The 27244-nt window shown below is 46.9% G+C and overlaps 1 protein-coding gene across 1 annotated transcript in view; it reads right to left on the reverse strand.

Moving 5' to 3' along the window:
- Positions 1-27244, reverse strand: part of HEG1 (heart development protein with EGF like domains 1) — a gene marked incomplete at its 5' end in the record, with an annotated part of 83187 nt that overhangs the window by 18969 nt on the left and 36974 nt on the right. The window contains 10 exons of the mRNA XM_039253035.1: positions 4167-4301; positions 8457-8617; positions 8865-8923; positions 12054-12157; positions 16244-16363; positions 16988-17104; positions 19428-20738; positions 21384-21650; positions 25079-25426; positions 26345-26698. Of these exons, the coding sequence (XP_039108966.1) occupies positions 4167-4301; positions 8457-8617; positions 8865-8923; positions 12054-12157; positions 16244-16363; positions 16988-17104; positions 19428-20738; positions 21384-21650; positions 25079-25426; positions 26345-26698 (2976 nt within the window). The remainder of the gene's footprint in view (positions 1-4166; positions 4302-8456; positions 8618-8864; positions 8924-12053; positions 12158-16243; positions 16364-16987; positions 17105-19427; positions 20739-21383; positions 21651-25078; positions 25427-26344; positions 26699-27244) is intronic.

The following is a 27244-nucleotide window of genomic DNA, read 5'->3' on the forward strand; positions in this document are numbered from 1 at the left end:
GAGCTCACCCTATCATCTGTGCAGGGGATTCTGGACAGACCTAGATGAGTGCTAATCAGCACATCACGCAAGAACATAACTTTGAACCCTCCGGCACTGCTGCTCATGGACTGAAGGGCTGTGGCCCAGCCATTTCTGGGGATCAGCAGTTCCTGGATTTATCTGATCATGGAACACTTTCAACACTACAATAAGCTAACAGAACAGCATGAGCTACAATGCATGCTTGGATGGAAGCAGACAATAAAAATGGCCTCAGAGTCAAATTCATTGCTGTAAGAAGTGATAGAAATTTGATTCATGAATAATGTATGATATACTGCATAAAAGATCACGGGTAAGAAAAGGTACATAGCATAGAGCAGCACTCTCTGGACACACAGCACACAAGCTAATGGTAAGATGTGAGTGTCGGCCCCATGCATGGATGGGGGGCACACAACCTGTGGGCTGGGACAGGAAGTCTCTCATAGGCGTCCTGCATCGTCCGTTATGGATTAGTGCATAATAATATTAACTTATGTAGATGTGCCCAATGCTGTTCTTCCTTCTATCTGTTTAATTTTTAATTTTATTTTTTATTTTGAGAGAGAGAGTGTGTGTGAGCAGGGGAAAGGGGGCAGAGGGAGAGTGAGAAGGAATCTTAAGCAAGTTCCATGCTCAGCGCAGAGCTGGAGAATGGGGCTCAATCCCATGACCCTGGAATGATGACCTGAGCTGAAATCAAGAGTTGGACACTCAACTGACTGAGCCACCCAGGTTCCCACTCACTTTCCTTTAGCTTTAGCAAAACAGTCACTTTATTTCCACTTCAACCGAATTTATCTGTTAAGTTAAATCTTATTTATGAGGCTTTTCAGTAGGTGCTTCCAACTTTTGTGCAACAAAGCAGGGCATAATCATATCCCATTTAGGGAAGGAGGAATGAGCCCCTTACCCCCATCTTGGACACCTCTGAGTTCGCTGCTGACCTTACTCAGGTGGGGCCTTCTTAAGGAATGAGCCCAGCACTCCCGCTTCCCTGGGCGTGGAGAGCACGCTGCAGTCGTCTGTGGGAGCCGGAAGCCACTCCTGGGCGCCCCACGGCACCGTCTGCAGGGCAGCGCGGCAAGGACCGCTGGCCTCGCTGTGATTCATCCCCATCCATCTCGGCACCGACGCAGGCTGATGTCACACCAGTCTGTTCTATTCTGAACACTTCTTCCCGGAAATGTTTTTACATCAGATCTACCCACCCAACCCTCATCTGCTGGGTGGGAGCTTTCCACCCTGTGGCTGTCATCCTGCCAGACGTAAACGTCCATCTGTTGCCCAGCCTGCGAGCTGATGGGCTGGGCTGTTTTCGCTTAGCCTCACAAGCGGCCTGACTTTCTGGTGTCATGCTATTCCTTTACTTCAAATGGGCTCCTTCGTCATTCATCAACAACAGAGTGCCACTGTGGGCCTGGTGCTGTTCTGGGGGTTCCTGGAGGGAAAGCCCCAGTGCACCTTAGGACCCAGCTCCCCAGCTCCACACCCCAGCAGGACTGACCCGTGGAGCACTGGGAGACAAAAGGAATGTGGCAACTGCTAGTGTGTATGCCCAGACTGGGCTTCCCCTATTGACACGGAACACAGCCAATTCAAGCCTCCTGGCCCTTGATAAAATAAGTCAGTGGTGGAGTCTTCAAGACTCTTGTTCCCAAGATCTAATCGCATTCGATCATACTTGCTGCCCTATCATCCAGTTGTTAATTTAACAGACATTTGTTAAACCCCACGACGTGCTAAGCATATTCTAGACACAGCTCTGGCCCCAAGGCACTTGCTGCCCAGTGAGAGAAAGAGGCCTGCATGACGGAAGGAAGTTAAGACACCTACTTCAGTACGTGTACGGGAAGGACACGCACTTCAATTTTATATGATGCTTTGAAAGTCTGGTAAAGACACTGTGAAGATATTTTATGGGAGACATTAAGAAGTGCATACATATGTACAACAGAGAACAACAGAGGCCTGCTAACGTACAGCTTTAGAAAACCTACCTACATACCTCTATTCCCCATTTATCTGTGGGCTGATCTCGGATTTGAGGTGTCCAAAAGGAAAATTTTTAAGAAAAATTTGTTTACTTATTTATTTTGAGAGACTGAGAGAGAGCACAAGCGGGGAAAAAGCAGAGAGAGGACCCCAAGCAGGCTCCGTGCTGTCAGCACAGAGCCCAACATGGCTGGATCTCAGGAACTGTGAGATCATGACTGCAGCTGAAATCAAGAGTCCGACAGACTGAGCCAGCCACGTGCCCTGGGGACTTACTTTAAATACCCCTGTGCTCCAGCACCAATGGCCAGAAGATGTCACTACAATCCATCAGAACCCAGCCAACAGGGCTGTGGCCCAAGGAGCTGCTGAAGCCATTCATCAGAGGCCTGATGGATGAAAACCTAAGCGACAAGAATACTGCAGAAAACAAGGCTCAGTAGGGCCTTGGCAACAAGCCCGAAAGCTGACCACGGTTTCCTTATGCTGCATCTTCGGTCATTACCTGATAAACATAAGCTTGCTGAATGTACCACTGCATTCAGAAAATCTCTGACAGCTTTGCTATTGCTAATGCTAGTCTGTAAGCGACACAATTAAGAAATCGCTGACTTGGAAACAAAGGCAGCGATTGAGGCCAGCAAGGAGCAGAGGTGGCAGGGCTGTCCTTGAGGCTGTGGGAAACTCCAGAGACTCCACGTGCCGGGGCCACCACTCCTATGTGCCCCACTTCTGCCCACTTTGCCTTCCCTCCTCCCAGCTATACAGCACCCCAGCGCCTGATTTTAGTAGAGGTCACCTTCCCACATGAAGCAGGACTCGATGCCCCAATTTCCAAGAAGGGCAATGAACACAAGGCAGGAAACCAGGTAAGAGGGACCAGAAGGCATCATCTCTTTGTATCACAGGGCAGACCGACAAGTGCCGTAAACGCTGCGAGGCCCCGGTGCCTCAGGACTGCCCGCAGGCACCCGGGGTCAGCCTCCCCTTCAAAGCCCACTGCAGGGTGTCCGTGTGGACCAGCAGGTGCGCACTTTCAAAGCCGCTGTATGTGTGAACTTAAGTCAGAGGGTCTGAGGCTCAGGACGACAGCACTGCCCTGAAATGTATTTTTATCCTCTCCTGATGGAACGAGTCCTCTACTGGGAAGTCCTGATAGAAATAAATGGCACGTCACTTTTCCCCAGTATGTGACTTTTACTCAGATTCCAGTGCACCTGTCACCAGTGGGGGTTGGCCAAGCAGGAAAACTGTGTCGTCCACATTCTAATGTGGTGCAAGGCTTAAAGCCACACGATGGCCTTTACATCGCTAGTTTTCCTGGTGATGACAAATTCTCAGGAGTCGTTTACAAGTCAGGGACACGGTGTTCTGGACTTGAATTAATTTTACTTTAAAGTAATATTCTTGCCATGTACTTACTGAGCCTTTTAGTTCAAACTGAATGAACTGAGGTCTCACCGAAAAGGCTAGCAGAATTAGGTTTCTGCCCTCACACCCTTCGTGAAACCTTTAAAACTGGAACTCATTAATTCAGCCACATCCTGGGTAAAAAACAAGGGCAAATGCTGATGGCTTACAAAGTACCTCCCTACACACTACCTTCTTTTATTACCAGAATACCTGATGAAGCACCAGCATACCCATTTTGCAGAAGAGGAAACAGAGGCACAGCAAAGCAAGATCATCTTGCCCAAGATGGCACATGATCCATGAGGCAGAGTCAAGCTCTGACTGTCTTGAGCCTCAGCAGTAGTTTGTCTACTAGGCCACAGCTGTCTCTAACAGAGACAGGCCTGACACCAGGCCTGTGTTTCCATTTTCAAAGATTAGCAGACAATAGAATAGAGCTTTGGGAATTAAAACAATAATTTTCCTAACTTCCTCTAAGTGAAAAAAAAAAAAAAAAAGAGCACTGCCATAGGCATTCCATTCTCTCTTCTTTTCCTTTGAATTTGATTGGCCAGACCAGTGTGCGCAGGTCAGAGATAATGCTATTATTCTAAGGAGATAATGTGTTTAATCCTGCTGTGAGCAAAAATAACAAGAACTAGTTACCCCCATTTTGAACAGTCACACCTAGAACAGAGAAAAACATCTTCCCTGTCCCTGGACGGGCCACAGGACCCTTGGGAACTTGCTGGTACCTCGGCAGGAGTGATCCATCTTGTTGAACTGGAAGTAGCCCGACTTGCACTGGCACAGGGCGACACCGTCCAGGTCAGTGCAGATGGAGGTCTCTTTGTCACATTCTGGAGTCTTCCGCTTGCACAAGCTGCCCGCTAGAATGGAAAAACAAGACAGTGAAACAAAACAAGACCTCCTCCACTGCAAACCTCAAGATATATTAACTTTCTATTTAAAGACACTCCGAGAACAGTTTCTGAAATGTGCCTGGTGCAAGTTTCCTTTCAGAGGCCTGCTTTTAGCTGTCTCGGCCACTCCTTGCCTGTGTCAGCCCCCAGGCCTCTGTACTCCAGGTCACACTGCATGCCATGGGACAGAGGACCCGGACGGAAGAAATAGGGTGCTGTCTCCGACTCCGGCAGCCACCGTACATACGGCCCTCAATGCCGTGGTGTTGTCCTCACGCTAACGGACTGCGGCGGAGGGCCGGCACAAAGCCAGGAAACCTGATTATGCCCCCTCTTCAGAGGCGGTGGGGCTCAGACCTGTCTCAGCGGAGGCACGGCTCTGGGTCTCCTCAGTGTCTCCGTGGCCTAACGGGAGGCTGTGCACTCCTCTGGCAGAGCGGCTTGCTGCCCAAGGATTTATTCCAGGGGTAGGTGTGGAAGATAATCTGCTGGCCCAGCACTGTGGTGTCATTATGTTTCCTGTGTCCCCATTACACTGGCTGTTTCCTGGGGCTTACTCGTCTCTGGGGCTTCAGCACCTTGCACAGGGATGGTCACACACAGTGCTCAATACATGTGTGCTAAAGGTGCTTTCCGGCCACCAGTCACCAGGCCATTGCCACGGGAGACAGAAGACCTGGGTAGAGGAGTGTGTCTTTCAAGCTTGCTACCTCCTTCCCTTTATAGGGCTCTATTCTCTACATGTGTTTCTACCTGGCTTGTCCAGCTCTGGGCATATGGACCACGCTCGTTTCATGGATGACAAAGAAGTATCTCCTTATCATCAAAAAGCACTCATTGTTGGGCATGTGGCCCTCTCTGAGGCTGCATACAGTAGACACTCTCTGTATACATGAGACATACAACAAGTGCGCATTTACTGAGCCAAGCCTGATGAAAAGGCACATGTAGGTGGGGCACACTGTGGAACAAAGACGTGCAACTAACTGGATAGTGGACAGCAATTTTTTCACAGCCAGGTATAGAGCAAGGCAGGACTGATATCTGCTCCTGCTGTAGGGACATAACCGAGAGAGCCGCCGAAGGGCGATGTGTATACCGTGCAGTGAGGCTGGTCTCCCCTTTCCCACCTTAAGGAAGACACCAACCTATCCAAAAACCAGGTACTGGCCCTTACCCTGGCGAGACTGCCCCCACAGTGGTGATGTGAGCTGATACCCACACGGGGTCCCCACAGCCACCTCCTTTTCTGAGTCCCGAGAGCTTGGGACCTGGGGGATGGCCTGGTCACAGGGAGACGAGCTGAGGACTCAGCCTTTAGTTTTCAACACTGCATTTCCTGTCTTTATCATTGGAAGCTGGTGTGCTAAATCAAAACTCCGCTTGTGTGTGCGATAGAATTTCCTTTGTTTATTGTGAAAAGTTGGTATTCAAAAGAGAAAAATAAAAAAATGAAAATCTCACCAGACAAACTGTAAAGCTGGTGCCAGAGAGGTACCAAAAGCCCACAATTCCTCATCTAAACTTTTGGAAAGCTTTGCCAGTCCTCAAGCCTTAATATAAAGGAATACCTCTGGGATAAAAGGCTGGCACTAGCCTTACCCAGTAGCCAAACTGCGTTGCCTGGCCTGATTAGATATTTTCTGGAAGTCAATGTCACATTTTCCTTCCATCCTGCCCAATAATCCAGCCTGCTGGCAAATACTACTCGCCCTGCTGAAGCAACCCTTCCCTACACGGAAGCAAAGAAGGCTTGCCTCGCCTCGGCAATAGTGGAGTTGCTATCCTAAAAATCTTTAAAGATCATTCTGCCATGAATCCATCAAAAGCAACCACATGTAATCCCATTTTCATTTTAAGCCTGGCGATGTGATTTTTCTACATCCACAATTCCCATGGTCTTTCCTGGGCATAACATCCGCCTGCCAGACAATGAGAACTTATGTAAATCTAAGGCTGAGACACTCCTTGGGGGATTTCCAAAGACTCTAAACCTCTGGAGGCATTAGAGCTGCAGTTCTTTGGAAGTTGAGGAAATGGACATTTTGCGAATTGCAGGGCGAAAACTTGCCTTTGCAACGGCAGCGTCCAGAGTAGCCCAGCGCACCCATATGTTGGAAACACCCAGATGTCAGAACCTGGCAGCTTCTGCCCGTCAAGGCTACCTCTCCAGCACCCAGAGAGGGGAGCATCAAGAGACAGAGCTGAGTATGTTGGCAAAACCTGGAGAAGAATTGGGAGGAAAAACAGAGAAGGGAGCCTGTTTTCAGCCAAGAGGCATGGCTGTCATTGTTTTTGAGGGCTCTGGAAGGCGAGGTACAGAATGGGGACCAGAAGCACATGTCGGGACAAGGGACCTAATGGGAAATCCTCTCAATTTTGCTGTGAACCTAACGCTGCTCCAAGAAAATTAATACATAAAATCTTAAAAAACAAAACAAAACAAAGAATGGGACCTCAACAAGGAAGCTAGGAAGGTAGGGGCTTTCCCACATCCAAACAAGAGAAAAAAATGAAGGTCGGAGAGTGGGCGGGGCTGCCCTGAGCAGGATCTTACAAGTCCAAGGGTGTGGCCACTTGATTTGCAAGGCATGAAACACATTTACTGGGGACATAAAACTAACCTGGTACTAGGATGACCACATCGGATGCATTCTTTAAGTGTTTAGTGAATAGAAAGGTCCCCTTCCTGCCCACAAGGGGGGAAAAACTGGGACCCTTGAATCACTGGCAAGAGAAACAAAGGAGAGCTCTTGCCTCAAAGTTTAGAGCACAGTATAATGGTGCGTAAACTTTTTAGTGAATTCCCCAATGACGCTAAATGATAGCAACTTCAGTTCCAGAAAGTTCAGCTCCTTTCTTTCCCCCACATGAATAACTAGCCTTAAAATGGGCTAAAGCCTAGAGCGTTTACAAGGTTACACTCCCAGCTTCCCAGCTCTGGCATGCACAGGCCTGTGAGCAGAGCCCTGTGGATCAGCACTCAGAAAGCCCTGAGCCATGGGAATGTCCTGAATCTTCCAGCAGATACAGCCCCCAACCTGCTCCCTGCAACTTACATCCAGCGTCTGGACACCAGATGGGGAGGCTCAAAGAGTCCGCATCCTTTGCTAGTCCTAACTGTCTAGTGCAACGAGCTAACCAGAGTCCACTCTGATCACTCATGAGACAGCAGAAGGAATAAGCCCCCTTCATGAGGAAGCAATTTTAATTCTAGCAGTTTTCCCAACCCAGAGGCAAAACTTCCTCTCCAAGACCCAAGTTTGCCTGCTAAACTTGTTGTCTATAATCCCTCTCTTTATCTGTTTCACACTAGATGTACTGCAGAAGCTTTGATAAGGCAGATAAAGCGAGAACAAGAAAAGGGAAACCAGCGAGGACTCTGGCCTACATCATTCCGGTCTTGCTTCTGTGAATTGGCGATTTGCAAACACATGAACAAGATGGGTAATACTGCCCATGCTTTATTTATTTATTTATTTATTTTTTTACTTAACAGACTATCACGATGAAGGTTTGGGGCTTTGATAAGCATGTGTATTCTGTGCAGGAATTTCTGTTTCCCCCAGAGAGAGCTGGAACCTTTCAAGATAAAGAGAAATGATTTCATTACACCAGCTCCTATACCCCTTCCTACACCAATGAAGAACAGGAGAAAAAGAAGAGGCGACATGCCAAGGACCTGCTGACTTCAAGGCTGTGTGTGTGCACGTACACATGTACCAAGATACGGACATGTGAAGGCCTTTCGCTTAACGCCTATTTCTTTCTTTATTCTTTTTGGGTTTTTTTAGTCTTTATTTATTTATTTTTGAGAAAGAGAGAAAGTGCGAGCAGGGGAGGGGCAGAGAAAGAAGGGAGAGTGAGAATCCCAAGCAGGCCCTGCACTGTCAGCAGGGAGCCTGATGGGGGGGGCTCAAACCCATGAACTGTGAGATCATGACCTGAGCCAAAGTTGGACATTTAACCGACTGAGCCACCCAGGCACCCCAGCACCCATTTCAAAGATAGACTGGCTCTGTGTTGAACTTGTTGAGCCTGAGTTCCAAGTGCCTTACACATCTCTCCTAGGTCTGTGTCTAACTGTATAGGCGGAGTTCTCCCAGAGGGCCATCCTCTTACCTCTGAAGATCCGCCTCTGAGATCCCAAGAGCTGGCAGACCTCAGCAGAGGACCTACAGGAGTTGACACATTTCTGCATCCCGTCAGCCAGGTCAAACAGCGTCACATTGGAGGCCAAGGAGAAGGTCGTTTGCAGGGACATGACCACCGCATTGGACTCCCTGTAGGCAAAGTGTGTAGGGTTTTAACCATCCTAAAATGACATGTGGGCCCCAGGGCTTTTGGAAAATGAATCCACCTCCATTCTCCAGGAAGGGAATGGGAGAGCATGGAGGCCCAGTGACCTTGGCCCCAGGTCACTCTGTGACTTGGTCAAAACAGAGCCCAGTTTTGTTGCTGTCGCCTATGTTAGAATAGCCTCCCCTTTGTGAAAATGGGTTCACCAGTGAGTGTAATTCTGTTACTTACCTAGAAGCATGAACTGTGGATCGGGTATAACCAGGAAACGTTGAAAAACACACATTTAACTGAAAGGAAGAACAGGTTGGTCGTTAACTGAGAGACAGATCAAAGCCCTAGACCTAGAACCAATTTCCTATTTTCAGGATAAAATAGGCATTTTCCAGCCGTCAAGTTATCAGCAGGCAGCTTTACAGAGGAGTGGTGTCCTTGTTTTGTTCCCGTCTTAAATGCCTCTCTGCTCTTGTCTGTTGTTCCCTGAGTACAAAGGGAAAGAGGCAGATAGTAAATCAGTGGGGAAAATCTTGGCAGGAAGTGATGTTCAGAACAGCACCCTTGGATGCAAAACATCTTCAAAGGAACAGATCTCTTCTAAGACGCAGGGTTTCAAAAAACTCAGAGGCAACTGTTTATTTGGACTTTGCAGAGTGAACGAGGTTCACTGAAAAGGTTTCAGCTACCCCCGTTCTGGCAGGCCCGACACAGACCCCTCATAATCTACAGTGAGTTGACCTAACTCAAAGATAGGTCCTCTTCAAAAGGGCTCTCCATGGGAAATTACATTACACGGGTCAAGAGCCCCTTTGTCAAGAGCAAATTAAGAGTGACTCTCCCTGTGTTTGCCTTGTGCCCTCAGAGAGAGCAGAAAATCCCTCTAGGGCATCAAGTTCCATGCCTGCTTTTCTGCTTCCCCAACAGTGGAGGCTAGAGATTCCTTCTATGCAGCGGGAGGTTGCAAAGCCTTGACCTATGCAGACACGCCTGTCTTCAAAGCCTGTGTGTCAGACACACTTTACTGTTCATAAGATGGGATCAAACATGGGATGTTATCAAACCTTTTGGCTTTGTATGACATTGTTTTATATTCCAATAGGCAATGATTCATCAGTAGCATAATTACTTAAAATTTGGCCCCAGGTAAAAACAGAAAAGGCACATTTCAGAACAGAATGGTATCTTGGGAAAGGCCACCAAAGTAGCTTCTCTAGTCTAGTTTCTGGGAGTGGGGACGTCACATCACTAGGAAATTATACATTCATCCTGGGTGAAAATGAACAAGTCAGGTATGTACACTGTATACTGGGAGGGACGGCACCTCTGCATGGGGTTCCGAGCCCCTGTATTCCCTTAGAGGGCAACACTGACCTACAGCATGCCCAAGAGGTGGCTGTGGTGGTGACAGGAACACCAGAAATAGGGCTAGCAGACATAAAATCCTACTGTACAGTCAAGAATTTAATCTTGCCCAGAGATCTGGCCCTTGGCTCCCAGAAGATAATCAATAAGCTTTTGGAATGTCCTTCGTCAGGGCCTGGACCACTCCAAATATCTAACAACATGATTTATGTGGGAGTTTTGGGTTATATGGTATTAGCCTAACCTCGAAAGGGGCTAGAGACTGAGGTCAGCCATGTGAGCAGTTGACTATGTCCGTATATTGGCTCTAGACACCAAGGCTCAGGTGAGCTTCATTAGTTAGCGATACTCCACGAATACTGTATACATCATTGACAAGAGGAGTTAACATGGTGCATGGCGCCATGGAGACAGGACAACTGGACACATCAAATCTGGGATCCTCCTGGACTCTGCCCTATGTGTCTCTCCCATAGCTGATTGTAACAGGGACCTTTTCACTGTAATAAACCACAACCATTAGTTTAAGAGCTTTCGCTGAGATCTGAAGTCCTTACAGAAGCTATCAAGTCTGAGGGTGGTTTTGAGGATCCCCAAACTTAAACTTACAAATGGTCTCAGAAGTGAGGCTAGTCTAGTAGACTGTTTCCTAACTTTGCACCTGCTCTGTGTGAATTCAGGCAATGTCATTAACCTTCAAGGCCTCTCAATTTTCTAGCTGTAAAGGTGTTGGCAATACCTCTTATAGGAGTGAGGCACCTGACAAAGTGCCTGTCACAGAGTAGATGTTCAGTAGATACAGAGACAGAACTGGAATCTAAATGTTAGGCAAATAAAATCTATAGTTCTAAAAAATCCTATAAGTTTTGGCTAATATACTCTAACCTATAAAGAATAAGGAAAACTGAAATCAGAAATCAATTAGTCTCTAAAACTTCTATTAATGGCAATTTTCAATGTTTTAAACACTAAATCTTAGACTCAGGTAGCAGTTGAGACGTAAAATTTACTATCTGAGCTGCTGCTTCTTCTTCTTCTTCTTCTTCTGTTTTTTTGAAAGAAAGGACAAGAGCACAAGTGGGAGAAGGGCAGAGAGAATGGAGGACAGAGGATCCGAAGCGGGCTACATGCTGACAGCACAGAGCTTGATGTAGGGCTTGAACCCATGAACTGTGAGATCATGACCTGAACCAAAGTTGGATGCTTAACTGGCTGAGCTAGCCAGGTGCCCCTGAGCTTCATTTTCATCTTGTCTTCCTTCTTTTTAATTTTTCTTTATTTTTTCCCCTGCCTGACAAAAAGGGAAAGAAGAGGAATCAATCAAAACCCCCTAGATAATCTTAATAAAATTTTTTTAAATGTTTATTTATTTTTGAGAGAGAGAAAGATAGAGTGTGAGCAGGAGAGGGGCAGAGAGAGAGGGAGACACAGAATCCAAAGCAGGCTCCAGGCTCCGAGCTGTCAGCGCAGAGCCTGACACAGGGCTCGAATACATGAACAATGAGATCATGACCTGAGCTGCAAGTCTGATGCTTAACCAGCTGAACCACTGAGGCTCCTCAAAGGCCCCTAGACAATTTCTGCAGTGAATTCTCAACCCTGGAAAATCAGGATTAACTATTATGTCTCTCCCGAAGAAAAAGAACGTCATTCTCCCCAGGTTTGGAAACAGAGGGTGAAAGTCACACAGCATGTCAACTGCAGATGGGAGAGTAGGGTTTTCAGGATCTTTCCTCTTCGCCAATGGTTCTTATTGGTGCATACCATCTAACTGTCTGTAACTATGACTCTGCACGTGAAAAAGAAGTGCCAAGCCACTGATAAAGGCTACATGTGAGAGCACACTGAAGAAGTGCTTCTACTGGGCATCACTGGCTCTCAGCACCTCCTTTCAATTTCCAAGAGGCTTTTAATTTCACCATGAAGTTTACCTCCCAAATATAATGGAAATGAATAACAGCCCAGGAGCTATAGCTGATCCCCCACGAGGTTCCCAGTTCTGAATTAAATCTGGTGTAGCAAACAAAGGACTCAAAGAAAGATGCCTTTCGGGAAACTTACTGTTCTGGTGATCTCATTTTCAACTTCACGTAGGTCTGAATGTTTCTCCATGGTGGTATTGAGAAATGTTTTCTTTAATTTAAACTCTGTCACGAAGGTCCTAACTGAAAATGAGAACATAACCTGTTGAGACCATGCAATGGGCTGACCAATGCACAGCCGCGTGTTTGAAAATCTCTGGCACAGCACTTTCCTCCACCTCACAGGACCACCGTGATGCCTGTCTTTCTCCTTGAGGGTGGAGAACACCTCTCCCTCTCCTAGCTCCTCCCTAGGAAGGTGGGCTAAACTGAGGAAAAGGCTCAGACTCAGTAAACCTTTGGGTCAGAAACTCCTTTTGCACATGCTCGCGGGCTGCTGGGAGGAGCCACCTGACCCCTCTCCAGGGCCCTCCTACATAATAGATGCTCAGTGAAGCTGGGACAAGGAAGAAAGGCCAGCTGGCCTAAATGACATAATCCCAGGAGGAGGGGGAGGGGACGTGGGGTCAAGCACAGAACACACTCATCAGGCTTGAGAAAGCTTTCGATAGAGAAACACTATTGTTCTCTAGCCTACGCTGCGAAGCCCTCAGCTACAAGGGCAGGCTTTGGTTTCCTCTTCTCATCAGTTACCCCATCAGCCGCCATCCCTCTCACTTAGAGGAAATGCCCATTTTGTTGCTGATGAAAGAGACTTCCAGAATCAGCCGACGGATTCAGGATGACTGAGATGCTGTGGAGGAAGGTGCCAAACATCTGTAGAGTGGGACTGCCAGGCCCCATGGTCACAAGCCATGCAATGCAAACAACCCAGATTCAAGATATTGTTTGAGTTCAGACCTGAAAGACAGCAGCCCCGTTTCCAAGGCCCATTTTACTCATAAAATAAAACTGTACTCATCACTTTGTGCTGATTGGGCCTGAGGAGAATGGAACTTACAAATGGGCAGGCGACCAAAAATTAGCATAGCATGCTTTCTATCTGCCTCTTCTCTTCCTTTATATTAACTTCTTATCTTTCCCTCTGGACAGGGAGGGAAAAAAAAGACCCCAAAGCCGGGAACCCACGAAGCTGCTCTTTCACAGAAAGCTTGCCTGCTGAATTAAGAAAAAAGCCCACAAATGAGCCAGGGAACACATTTAACATCTTATACTTACTGTCTAAAGCCCTTAATCCTTATTTAACATCTTTTTGCTTGTTCTACAGTTCAGTGAAGCCAGCTGCTTAGGACTCTTTCCGAGCAGCAGGGAGCTCTTTGAAAACATTCTTGGCCAAATGAAAGCATTTCAGCATGCTCTAATTTGCATGTTCCTCTGATGTTTATGAACAATGAAGCTAAATGACTTGAAAAGGGAAAGATGATTGTTAACACAAAAGAACGGCTCTCCTCCTGGAACTGTGATGCCTGTGGGACACTGCACGCAGGCTTCCAGAACTTCCACCCCACGCCTTCGTCTTCCTTTTTCTCACCCATCTAGGATGATGCCCAGACTCTCTAGATGGCAATACACATACTGTCAATGTTACGTACACATATCTCTTCTGAATCATGACAGTAAATGTAGCCTCTGCTTTGAGAGCAGTGTCCTGTCCTGCAGCCCCAGCACTCTGCCAGGCACCCTGACGTCTTCATGTCTGCCTTTCATCGTCCGGCTTTAAGGCAATTTGTTACTTCACATGCAACTGTTGACTTATATAGGTTATATAAATGATTTTTTAAATTATTTACTTTTTTATTTACTAAGTTTTTCATTTCTTTTTTAAAAAGAATTTTTAAATGTTTTATTTATTTCTGAGAGAGAGAGAGACAGCGTGAGCAGGGGAGGGTCAGAGAGAGAGGGAGATACAGAATCTGAAGCAGGCTCCAGGCTCTCAGCTAGCCATCAGCACAGAGCCCGATGTGGGGCTTGAACCCATGAACCATGTGATCAGGGCCTGAACCGAAGTCGGACACTTAACTGACTGAGCCACCCAGGCGACCCTGTTTTTAATTTCAATTCCAGTATAGTCACCATAGTGTTATATTCATTTCAGATGTACAGTATAGTGATTCGACACTTCCATACATCACCATGTGCTCATGACAAGTGCCCCCCTTAACCCCCATCACCTATTTTTCCCATCCTCCCACCCAGCTCCCTCTGGTAACCCTCAGTTTGTTCGCTATAGTTAAGAGTCTGCTTTTTGGTTTTCCTCACTCTTTTTGTAGAAATGATTTTTTAAAAGGTCCATAATTATGACTTTGTATTCAGAGTACTTAGTGTTTTCATTACTTTCAATTCTGGTCCAAGAGGTTGGGGGCTAATGTTAAATGATATCTCCCATCTGGAGAACTCCACCATTTTCAAAGCTTGCTCAGATACTTCATTTTACTTGATCTTCACAATAACCTTGAGTGGGAAGCAGAGCAGGTGGTGATCAGATTTTACAGATGAGAAAATGGAGGCTCAGGGGTCATGGGCCATAGGTGGTAGCTCTGCAGCTGGAAGCCAGGCAGCCGAGCTCCTGGCAAGGACATTTTCCACACTGCTTCAACACAAAATGGTTCCATCTCCTCCATTCTTAAAGCAGAGACTCCTGGCCTATTTCTTCCAAGGGGCAGCTCAATGCAATAGGTTACCCAAAAGCAAATAAACTATTAGAGTAAGAGTTGATTTTGACTGATGTCTATATGCCTAGATTTTTTTTCCTTTAAATAATGCTTCGACCTGATCCTTGTATTTTAAATAATTTCCAAAATCCTACCATTAGTTTAGTAGGGCGTCAACTGTTTGAACTAGATTTCTAGGCCCAAGGTGGAGCTGCTCCTGCCCAAGGTGCCACCTGCCCAAGGTGCCAGAACTTTCAAGTTCTGCAAATGCCCCCTGTGACCAGAAACGCAGCATATGCAGTTGGCCAATTTGCCAATGCCAAGTCAACTCTGGGCTCTATGCTTACTCCATCATCCTTGATCTTTCGAAATAAGGGCAGAGACACAAGCCTAGCCGATCATGCCCTGTTTCAGAAGTAATGCCGCTTCTACCACTATAAAACTCATGCTTGCCCAAAACCTCTCCGGGAGAGAGCTCCACCACCTGTGAGGCCCCCGTACTCCCCTAGTCCATGACTGTTCTCCCTCAAATAAGAGGCATCAAACTCATTACCTAGCCCTTCTAGTTTTGTCATTTGACACAATCTTTTTAAAAAATCTGATGATTCCCCTCAACCTGTTAATTCATGCAAATATCACTTTTCAAAGGTCACAGACATTCATTCTCTCAAAAAAAAAAATTTACTGAGCACTTTTTGTGTGTTAAGTATCACACTGGTCAATCAAAGATGAGTTGCTTTACCTACCAGTTTCCTTACCCAGAGTAGATAACTCTATGCCCTTCACTTCTAATTTCTTTGACAAGTTCCATGTTGAACTCAACACTCTAACACAAGGTTATACCCCATGTGCAAGAAAGCTTTTCTGATGAACACGTTATTATGTGATGAGAGCTGTGGGCTGGAACGTGGCCTCTCATCAAACAGGTGTAGATGCTCAGCCGCTTAGCACCTTGTCAGGACCTTAGTTTTCATTTGGGCTGTTTGCTTTGTAACATGTAAGCTGGAGATTATATCTAAAAATCAACCAGCTTCAGGACTATCAAATCAGGGAATGAAATATGACAATCTGTATGGTACAATTATGGCAGCTTTGGAAAAATGTATCTGCCTATAACCAGGACCATGAAGATCATTTTCAAAACTGAAAAGAATGTGTGAATGTGGTAGGACAATCAGTGTTTTATTCTCTCTTTTTTCTCTCCCTAAAAAAATTTTCTTTACTACGTAGTTAGAATATCCTTTTGATATATATTTTTCCTAACTGTAGGGTGGAACGGTTAAGCAAATAGTGTTATGCACAAACAATGGACTATCGCGTAATCATTAGGAAGTTTGTAAAATTTTTGTAATAATGCAGAAAAATATTTAAGATAGGATGTTTGTACAAATACCACATGGTTTCAATTATATAAAAACATAATCCACAGTAAAAAGATTGCAAATAAGGTGCTCCATCTCTGGTTCAAAAACAGGCAGCATCTTTAATTCTTTCTATATTCCTTAGGTTTCCACCTTGGAAAATATCCTGATTTTGTTTAGGTAGGAAAACAATAAATGCTATTTTTAAAAATATATAGTGGTACAGAATAAATTCCAAGATAGATGAATTCTCTTACCCAAATTGCATATTCCTTTTTCCAACTGGTACCCAACCGGGCATTTGCAGGCATAGGATCCCTGAGTATTGTTGCACGTGGCCAGGGGTGGGCAGAGGTTCAAGAGGCATTCGTTCACGTCTGCAGAGGAGAGAAAACAGGGCCACGCTGAACCTGCGCTGGCAGCAGAACCATTATCCCACACAGAGGGCCCTTCCTAAGGGCCAAATGGCATGGGTGCAGCAGGGCCTCAGAGATGAGGAGGAAGCTGCCCTTGTCCTCAAGGGGCTGCCTATCTATGGTGGGTGGAGGCCGTCATGTAAATGACTAACTAGAAATACAAATCAGGATTTGAAAGTACAGAGAGAGTAGGAGATTCCGATGGAAGGGAGAATTAAGGACTATTTCAAATATCTCAACTGGGACCAGAAGGACTTTAAAAAGCAGATGGGGGTGGGGGTGCAGGTTGAGGCACCGGCAGCGAAGGCCAGAAGTGGGAAAGCATAGGAGTCTTTAGGGAGCTGTAGAGGGTCCAGTGCGGTGGGGGAGTAGGGAGCCCACCAAATGGAGCCAGATCATGGAGACGTGTCAGTGTTACTGTCTGATGCTACTCCGCAGACAACACCTAAGTATGCCAACTCTCAAATCAGCAGGGTTTTAATTTCAGAAAATCTTACTCTCCTACATTTGGAAGGAACACAGCATTGTTGCCTATCTCAAGGACATACTGTGGTACGGACCAGTGGAGAGCACTTTTCCTCTTACCCACACTGCAGTCATCCCCTTGCCAGGAAGGTGAGCACACGCATCGATACCCACGGCTGCTGGAGTCCACGGAGCATTTCCCATCATGAAGACAAGGGTTAGGGGCGCAGCTGTTAACTAGGAACACATGCCAGGAATAAAGCAGTTAATCACATAGGAAATAGAAGAGCAGCTCTAGGTAAATATTTAGTTCTCCTGGCTAATATTTGACTTTTGCTTCTTTCTGTTTACTTGCCCTGAGAGGTCGCACTACTAAAATAGAACAGGTTCCCGGGAGGTGCAGAAGAGCTGCAGAGGGACTGGATCCTGGCAGCGGTTTGTGTACGTGCACATGCGTTAGACAATTGCGTCTCTGGATGCAAGAACTGGTTCAAATCCTAATGCTGCTTACAGGTCGCTCAGTTCAAGGCTGATGATTATATTGCCTTTGATACTCAGAAAATTCTACTTGAATCCCTGCCAATTTAAAATGCATGTTTGGGCGGGGGAGGGAGGGAGAGTTAGGGTCCTGATTAACCATCCTCCCTGCTCAATGATTCCCCCTTTCCAAATAATCTCAAAATACACCTGGGGCTCCACATACAGTGTGATCATTTGGAAAAACAATCGATGTGCACTACGTTGACCTCTCTTTACATAATGTGCCGATGAGCCCTATCTGGTTCATCCAGGTCCTAAGGTACCCAGGCTTCTGCATCATCTTAGACTCCCGGGGCGGAGACCACAACTGTCTGTTTTGGGATCTATAACCAGCACTGCCATGCTCCAGTTATGTAATAACTGCCTCATAAATCCTTCTGACACGTGCTCAGAGAAGCCAAAACCCACAACATAACTGCATGATTTCCAAGCAGAAAAGTCACTGGAAGAATGAAAAAAAGAAGGTAGGAGTCAAGAGTCATCATGCCAAAAAAATAACCCTGAAAACAAGGGAGTTGAAACCTAAAGACGGTGTTCCTATTTTGCAAGGCTACTTTCAATATACCTAAAACCACACACAGAGGCACAGGGCCTGCATAACCAGACACCGTACCGTGGATACTGTCATAAAATAAAATATATTAGCAGCCAGTAATGATGCCACTTATTCTCACCTACAGTTACCATTGTAATGACTATAATCGGCTTTAAGGGAGATTTGTGAATTATGTTCCATCTGGTATTGGAATAGATTTGGCTGGAAACGAAGCCCTGTGAATCCCGAAGCAGGGCTCCCAACTTCCCTGGAGAAGGATCCACCTTTCATTTCCTGAAGGTGTTCAAATTGCTGGCACAAAGGAGACACTGAAACGCCTGCCATGGGAGGCTGGCGGCAGGGGTGGTCATGGCCCTCCAACCCCCAGGCTGACCGTGGTTGACTGGCTGGAACTCGGACACTAACTGAGCTCCCTGCTCTAGTTACTACAAAGGGCTTTTCTTTTTTCCTCCTTCCTTCTGACGTCAGGCTCCAGGGGCACCTGGGTGGCTCAGCTGGTTAAGTGTCCAACTTCAGCTCAGGTCATGATTTCACGCTTTGCGAGTTCGAGCCCCACATCGGGTTCTGTGCTGACAGCTCAGAGCCCGGAGGCAACTTCAGATTCTGTGTCTCCCTCTCTCTCTCTGCCCCTCCCCCGCTTGTGCTCTGTCTCTCTCTCAAAGATAAATAAAGATTTAAAAAATTAATTTAAAAAACGAAAATAAAGATGTCAGGCTCCATATAAGCCCTTCGAAGTTTTCTTTTCCTGGGTTTGGACAAGCCAAATGTACAAATTTGAACACGGCATCAAAAGATACACTGTTCTAATTCCTTCAGCCTTTCCTTGAACTATGGAATCATGTGAATGGTTTTATTTCCCTCATACCAGCCACTTCAACACGAATATAACGATAACCTTCAGAGCAATGTAAAGGAGCTCAGGTCTCCCTGTCACTATAGGAAATGGTTAGTTCATCATCCCTTTATCCTCATTTGTCAACTAGCAACAGATTCTTGGGAAGACCAAGGAGCCCCGGCCTCCCTTGAATCAAGAGAAGCCTTCCCGGTGACTGAGAGGCTGGCTGACTGAGAGGCTCAGGGCTCTGACCGGGGAACAGGGCCTACTCACTCCCTGTCTCAGAAGGGCCACCTAAAGCTCCTCAATGGCAATTTTTCCACCGTCCAATCCCACATCACTGCCTCGCTCTGGCCTCGGAAGACTTAAAGGCAGGCTTGAAAGGCTCTTGAACTTTTGGGAATTTATAAGCCACCGTGGCGCTATCTACTGACAGCACACACAGCCAGTGGCATCCTCACCTCTTTCTTTAGGGAGAGCTAGATAACTCAGAGGTAGCAAATTAAGTCATGTGTGACTTTACGATACAAGAGGACAACACAGACACTGAACTATTGCAAATCTGCCACACAATCACAGGAACCCCGAGCCTGTGCAGCTCGCAGTGTCCTTGTGTGACCACCTTCTACCTGGAGCTGCCGATGACGGTGCTGTCGGTGGTCGCGTGCTGCCCCGAGCAGCAAAGGTCGTAGGTCTAGGAGTCAACACTTTGGCCGTGGAAACGCCTGTGGTCTGGGGAGAAGGAGATGTTCTGAGGAAGTGTGAAGCCGGGCTGTACTCTTCGGTCACACTGAGCCCCGTGGTCAGTCCTTTTGCTGATGTGGGTACACTGGTCAGGGGCACCAACCAGGTGGTAGCGTCTACACGGGCTTGGCTCCTTTCTGTGGTGACAGCACTTTCTGTTGAAATTTGCGGTGCTGGAATTTCAGGGCTGGTTGGCAAGAGCTGTTTTCCAGCAGTAGTATGGGCTGTTGTGGGGTCGGCCATCAGGGCTGCTGTGGTTGACGCAGGGGTGGGGGGATGAGAGGTCTCAGGAATGGTGGTTGTGAAACCTGGAGATGTTCGGGTTATGCCAGTGCTCGTGGGTGGAAGGGTGTGCTCGGTGGAGGACCCTGTTAAGGCCGAGGGCATAGGAATCCCTGATGTAGACCTCACTGTTCCAGCTCCGGTGGCCTCTGCAGGCAGGGACTCCAGGCTCAGCGACTTTGACTCTGTAATAACTTCCTCATGGTATGGGTTACTCTGGTTCTTGGGATCTGCTGTTTGACTACCAGGGAGCACTGCCACAGACAATGCCACTGTCGCCGTCTGAACTGGAGTCACAGGCAGGACCCAGGTAGAAGGTGAAGGTGGTGGGGCTGCTTGGGAGGTGGACGGTGAGGCCGGGGTAGACGCTGTCAGGGACGCTGGTGAGGAAGACACAGGTGTGGGCGCATGGGGAGTGGACGGCACCAGAAGAGTAGAGGCTCCGGTTGATGGTAAGATTGAAGAGAAGGACTGGTGGGACTGGGAGACTGAGGGCAGGGGCAAAGGGGGCCCCGGAGAAGAAGAAGAAGAATTGCCAATCGATCTAGCATCAGTGTCCAGAAGAACCGTGTTTGGCACGTTAACGGTGGGTGTGTAGGATGGAAGGTTGGCCGTGCTCAGAGACAGAGACTCAGTGGAAGGCTGGCCATACCCCCCCTCGTAGGATGACACATTGCTTCTTTCAGTCTGAACCTGAGAAGAGGAAGAATAGTCTGCATGTGAAGAGTTTGAGATCTTAGCAGAAGAGGTGGAACTCTCCCTTATGTCCGGGGATGAACTGTTGTCTACAATGGACAGCAATGCCCGTTCTCCTTTGGTGAAAGTAGAGGAGACGTAGGTATGGTCTGTGTAGTCGCTGGAAACCTTCTGTTCAAAGTCCGTGCCACGCACTTGATCGTAGCTAATTCCAGTGACTGCAAATGGAAAAACCAAAGTTAGGCCAACTAAACAAACAAGAAATCTCCCAAACACAAACTAAACACTTTCTTTGGAGAGGTGGTTTTCGATGGCGAGTGCCCTGAATGAGCAGTGTGGGAAGGCAGGAATGGGCAGGGTCTGTGCGGAGTATATTTACTCTCCTGGGAGGAGTGCGGGTGGTGGCACTGGAAATGGTAATAAAAGAGAAGTGGCCAGGGGCTGAAGAATAGGGAATAAATAGGTCCAAATTCCTTCCACATGCCTTTTCTGATAAAAGCAAATTGGTATCTGAAAAGCTCTTAAGACCCCAGAAGAACAATTGTTATATCTAGATGGAAAAAGGAAAACCCTCCCAATTTTCCATTCTGTGTAATGATAATGAGATATTTCTTTCCCAGGAGACTGGCCTTGGCCACAACTGGCTGGTCTCCTTTATTCCAAGTGTCCTGGCGGACAACACTGTAAATGCCTTAGGCAAGTGTGTATGGGGCTAGGTGGGGGGAAGTGAGAGAACCCAGAAAGTTCTCTTCAGACAGAGCTTGTAAGGTACTTTCCGGGTTGACAGCAAACGCAGTCCTTCTAGGACTGGGATACACTGACAGGTGAGCTGAAGAAATGCTGGAAGAGATCCCGCTCCTCACCTCCCAGGGCTGGTGAGGCAGCCAGGGAACCTGAGACCAGGTGGGTGTCACCAGTCACAGTCACGTTCCCCTGCTGGGTGGCACTCTCGGTTTCTCCGGCTACCACAGAATGCCCCACTTCTGCAGAAGTTGTGCTTGCGTTGGTGAGAGACCGCAGCGTGCGCTCTGCGGTCCCGGGGAAAGTAGCTGCAGTGTGCGGGTGGGGGGCCTCGGAAGTCCCCTCCTCCGAGACAGAACTGCCTCCAGGCTCAGGACCATCTTCGGTGGCTACAAGGAGATGGAGAGGGGATGGCCGTCAGTATAGGCGTGGAGCAGCACTGTCAGAAGCCTCGGTAGTGAGCCTCTCTTCCTGCACCAAATTAGCCGAAGTGCTTTCCTGTGCTTTCCCTGGTCTTTATGTGAAGCTCACACGTGGGAACCCAAGATGTGTCGTTCCTTGCTAACACGGATCATGACCACCACCTCAGGAGGCACTGCCGATCAGCATATCTGCTCAGGTGACCTGGATTTATGGGAAGGTTTACCACTTCAGCAAACAGGATCAATACTGTATTTCTGCTCTGTGATACACAACAAACAGTTTATCTCAGGGAAGTCAGTGGTGGTGGCAGGGGAGGTGAATACTCGGCAAAAGACTAACAACCCCGTTGGGGTTTTAGATTTTCTGACAAGGCCCAGGAGGGAGACCCCCATGACCCCAAAGGCTTTTACCTCCTGGTAGGACAGTGATAACTGAACTGACGTGGGGTTTGCCATTCTTTCAGAGTTTTGGTTTTTCCCCTTAATGCCTGGTGGTTGGAGGTTAAAAGTGGGCTTATTTTCTGTTTTGTGTTATTTTTGTTTTTTTTAAAATGAATTTATTTATTTTCTCAGTGAGGATGGAATGGGGACAGATGATACATGAAAACATACCCTTTTCCTCCTTTCTTGGGTGTATGTTTTATGCCCTAAGCTCAAACAATCTTAAATGTGGGGCTCAAAGTCACAACTCTGAGATCAAGAGACGCACATTCCTCTGACTGTGCCAGTCAGGTGCCCTCAGCTAGCTCTTGATGGACACACCCCAATGGGAAAGAGAGGTAAGGCTGCATGTTAGTTAAGTTCACTTCATGATAGGTTTGCATTAACTGGCAGACGGAATGTGCGGGGACAGGGATGCACAGTGAGCTACAGCAGCACTGAGGCAGCCAGGAGGCAGGGAGAAATGTGACTTGACCAGGCTGAAGGGCTTAAGAGACCCACGGACAGTTCACCAGGAGAGGCTTGAGGGCCGCGTGTATCTGAGCAAAGTTCCCTGGACAGAGGGGACAAGGCCTGGGATGGGAGGATTATAAGACTCTTAAATGGAATTTAGGTGAACCACCCCATCAGGCTTCCAGGGTTAAGGAAGTAGAGAGTCATCACCTGAAATGGAGGAGCTGCATCTAAACTCAGGCAAAGGAACAGACCAAGAACACTGAGGGACTGGATGGCAGAATCAGTCCACTCTGAGTGATTCACAGCAAATGAGACAAGGCACTTGGTTAACCAACAGCGAGCTGGTTTCAGGAGGGAGGTTGTTCCTTTTGGGACTCTTTATAACTGGACCCTAAGACCTGCTCACACTGAATCACAATTTCCACACAAGCCAAGTGTGCACGCACTACAGAGTGAAGGGTCCTAGTACTGAGGAGAGGCGGGTGGGGAAGGCTATGGCACCTGAGCTCCTGGTCTGAGGAGAAGGAAATGCTGAGCCCCACATTGTGAGGGTGGAAATTGACTCCTTTTGTTTAGGAGACAGGTAATGCGTTTTCCATGCACACACGAAAGAGCATAAATAAATACATGTGGTATTCTTTCATGATAAGCATCTGCTCTTCTGCATCACCTCAGTAGTAATAAATGCGAGTTTTCCTCATCAATTAGGATGTTCATATGGGGAAAGGGAGCTGCTATTATTACTAGTGGTGGAGAGGTAAGAATTTAAACCTGTTATAAGCTTAAATGATCAATTAGTGGATTTTCGCTTTAGTCAGCACATGCTTTACATTGACAAGGTTGCTGAGAATGGTTTATGAAATTACCCAAAAATGTTATTAAAAAGGACCATCTAAAAACAAGTTTTCTCAAATTGATAAACTGCACTTCATCAAAACTAAAAACCCCTGTGGAGCAAATGATACTGTCAAGAAAGTGAAAAGAAAACGCACAGAATGGGGGGAAATGTCTGCAAATGGTATATCTGGTATACTGTCCAAGTCTGGAATTCCTAGCTACTTTTAAAATGGTAAAAAGACCAGAACAGACTTTTTCAAAAGTGAAAAGATACACAACATCATTAGTCAGCCAGAAAACGCAAATCAGAACCCCTTGTGATACCGCTTCACACCCCCCAGGATGACTAGAATCAAATAAGATGAACAACAGGAAGTGAAGAAGCAGAGAAACCGGAATCCCCGTCCACTCCTGGTGGCGATATAAAGTGGCGCAGCCGCTTTGGAAAACAGTTTGACGATTCCTCAGAAAACAGGGCTGCCATATGACCCAGCCATTCCAAGAGAATTTAAAACACATGTCCAAAAAATAAAAAATTTAAAAATAACACAATAAAACACACATCCACACAAAAACTTGTACCGGAATGTTCACCACCCTACTACTCACAACAGGCAAAAGGTGGGAAAACCCAACACGTGCAATGGTTGACAGAAGGCTAAACGAATGTGGCACATGCATGCAATGGAACAGTACTCAGCCACACAAAGGAACGAGGTACTGTCACCTGCTACAACACGGACAAACCTCCAATACACTATGCTACGTGAAAACCACAAAAGGCCACCTATTGTATGATTTCCTCTATAAACTGTCTAGAATAGGGAAATCCACAGAGACAGAAAGTAAGTGGTTGTCAGAGGCTGGGAGGAGGAGAGAATAGGGAGTGGCTGCTGAGGAGCACCGGGTTTCCTTCTGGGGTGGTGAAAGTGCTCTGGAATTAGTAGTGGTGGCTGCACAACTTTGTAAATATACTAAAAAACACTGAATTGTATACTTCAAATGGGCAAATTGCATAGAATGGGAATTATATCTCCATAAAAGCTGTTTGGACAAGGGGGAGAGTTGCTCTTGACGAATGCCCGGGTTTGGGGTGAACAACTACCCACGAGAAGGTGATATTTTCCCCTCCCAGAAGCTGTGTGATCGAGGCAGGAATGGGGGTGTGGGGAGGGCTCCGGGGCCAGGAAGGATGTGGCCAGAGAAGTCCCCGAGTGGTGTGTGAGAGGGGCGGGTGGCAACAGCAGCTCCTGGGAGATGTACCAGAAAAGAATTGGGAATATACAGCTAGAGGAATAGCCTGGAGATGGTGACAGCAGAGGGGCCTCTGGAGCAGTTCCATTAACACACAGCCTTATGGTACCACAGAAGAGCACACACCTCAGGGTGCCTGCGTGGCTCAGTTGGTTAAGTGCCTGACTTTGGCTCAGGTCATGATCTCACAGTTCGTGAGTTCGATCCCCAAGTCAGGTTCTGTGCTGACAGCTCAGAGCCTGGAGCCTTCTTCCAATTCTGTGTCTTGCTCTCTCTCTACCCCTCCCTACTCATGCTCTGTCTCTCTGACTCTCAAAACTGAATAAACATTAAAAAGAAAAGAAGAGCACGCGCCTCGTAAGCCCTCTGCCCCCAGAGCCGTGCAGTTCTACAAAGTGGAAACTCACTTGAGCGTTCATCACGTGGTGCTGAGAAATCCAGACTTTCTGAGGAGGATGAGGACAAAGACTCGGTGGCTGGCTCAGAGTAGCTCCTATCACCCAGGGTTGTGTCACTTCCTCTAGACTGGGATGCAGAGGCTGAGAACTGGGTCAACACCGAGGCATTCACAACTTCAGGATAGGAAGTGGAGCTTCCTGTCACATCTGTGACTGTCCTGCTGTTGGTCAAGAACCAGCGTGCTGTGCTGTCTCCACTTCTGCCCGACGGGACCAACCTAGACACGGTCTCAGTCTGAGACATGGGGCTTCCATTCTGTGTGTCCGAGCTGCTCGCAAGCTGGTCTCCTCCCAAGGCTGTAAGGTGTCAAGGAAACAAATGCCATGACATGGGTGTGAAAGAGATTTCCCAACAACTGAGACGTGAGTCTTCTCTAGGGAAAGATTCCCTTTGCAAGGATCCTGTATGGTATTTATTTTCTGTGTAACCTGATGTGCATTTTCATATTCTAAGTAATTATTTTAAAACTCTTTGGTGTCAGTAAGATAGCAATACTAAAAATAAGCATTGTGTGAAGAAGGGAGCCTTTAAAGAGCAGGTGCAAAGTAGCAGAGTAACTCACAGGTTGGGTGTTTAACTCTCTTCCCCAAAAGTGGTCAAGGGAAGGAGTACGTTATGTCCAACAAACATGATGTACCTACCTACAGTGCTTAGTCACATGCATCTTTCTAAAACAATCTGTTATTAATAAAGATTATTCTAATTTTCAAGTATAGCAAACCAAAAATCAACTAGAGGGCATATACTGAAGCCATGAACGTGGAGGAATATATTTATGCCTGCACATTTTATTTGGAAGAAAGATCTGTATATAAAACAGCTCCAACAAAGCTGGAAGAGCAGGCCGGACCTCACTTTGAAGACAATCCTACAGGGCAATAACATGCGGTCGACAGTGACCACTCTGAGGCCGGGCTCCCAGCTCTGCCATAAGTGAGCTACATGACTGTGCCCTCATTTCTTAAATCCTCGGGGCCTGAGTTTCCTCATCTATAAAAGAGCAGGAGGAATGATGCCTGTCTGACGAGCTTCACAATGTTCTCGTATGGATGCAAGTCAAAATATGATAATGTGGTATACCAGATAAAGGAGACAGTGTTAGCTAAGAATACAGCATTTTTTTTTTTTGAGATTTCAAATGGTCTTCGATCTTTTAAGATAATCCCATAGTTTGTAAATGTCCGTGATAGATCAAATAAAAATTAAATACTTACTTGGGGAGTCATTTTGCCAGAATCCCACTGAGACCCCAGAAGATGTGAGGACAAATCCATCTTCTGTGGATGGCTCAATGAATTCCCCATCCCCTGCATTCCTGATTACTCCACTGTTTCTTCTCAACTCTGCCTCAAAGGGTGAAGAACGGGCTGATACTGAAGTCGTGGCAATTTCTGAGTCCTCGGGGGAATGCTCTGTCTCATTCAGAGGTGGCGGACTGCCGGTTAAAGACTGAAGCATCCTTGGGACACCACTGGGGAGCATGGTGGTAACATGCACACCCTCTGTCCCATTCACCAAAGCCCTTCGGAGCGTAGTGGAGTTGTTAAGCATCTCCGTGCTTCCAGAAGCTAAAACAGAAGGAAATACACTTTAAGACTACTCTTAAAGAGTTGGGGGTGCCTGAGTGGCTCAGTTGGTTAAGCCTCCGACTTAGGTTCAGGTCATGATCTTGTGGTCCGTGAATTTCAGCCCTGTGTCAGGCTCTGTGCTGACAGCTCAGAGCTTGGAGCCTGCTTCATATTCTGTGCCTCCCTCTCTCTCTGTCCCTCCCCTGCTCATGCTCTCTCTCTCTCAAAAGTAAATGAACATTAAAAAAAAAAAAAAAACTTAATAAAAAGACTACTCAAGGGGCACCTGGGTGGCTCAGTCAGTTGGGCATCCAACTTCAGCTCACGTCACGATTTCACAGTTCACGAGTTAGAGCCCCACATCGGGCTCTGTGCTGACAGCTCAGAGCCTGGAGCCTGCTTTAGATTCTGTGTCTCCCTCTCTCCCTCTGCCCCTCCTCTACTCACACTAGGTCTCCATCTCTCTCTCAAAAAAAAAAATGAATAAACATTAAAAAAATTTTTTAAAAGACTACTCAAGAGTTTAAGAAAATCAGGGATGTACTA

The sequence above is a fragment of the Hyaena hyaena genome, unplaced genomic scaffold (genome assembly GCF_003009895.1).
Source record: "Hyaena hyaena isolate Hyena2069 unplaced genomic scaffold, ASM300989v1 scaffold_434, whole genome shotgun sequence".
NCBI lineage: Eukaryota > Metazoa > Chordata > Mammalia > Carnivora > Hyaenidae > Hyaena > Hyaena hyaena.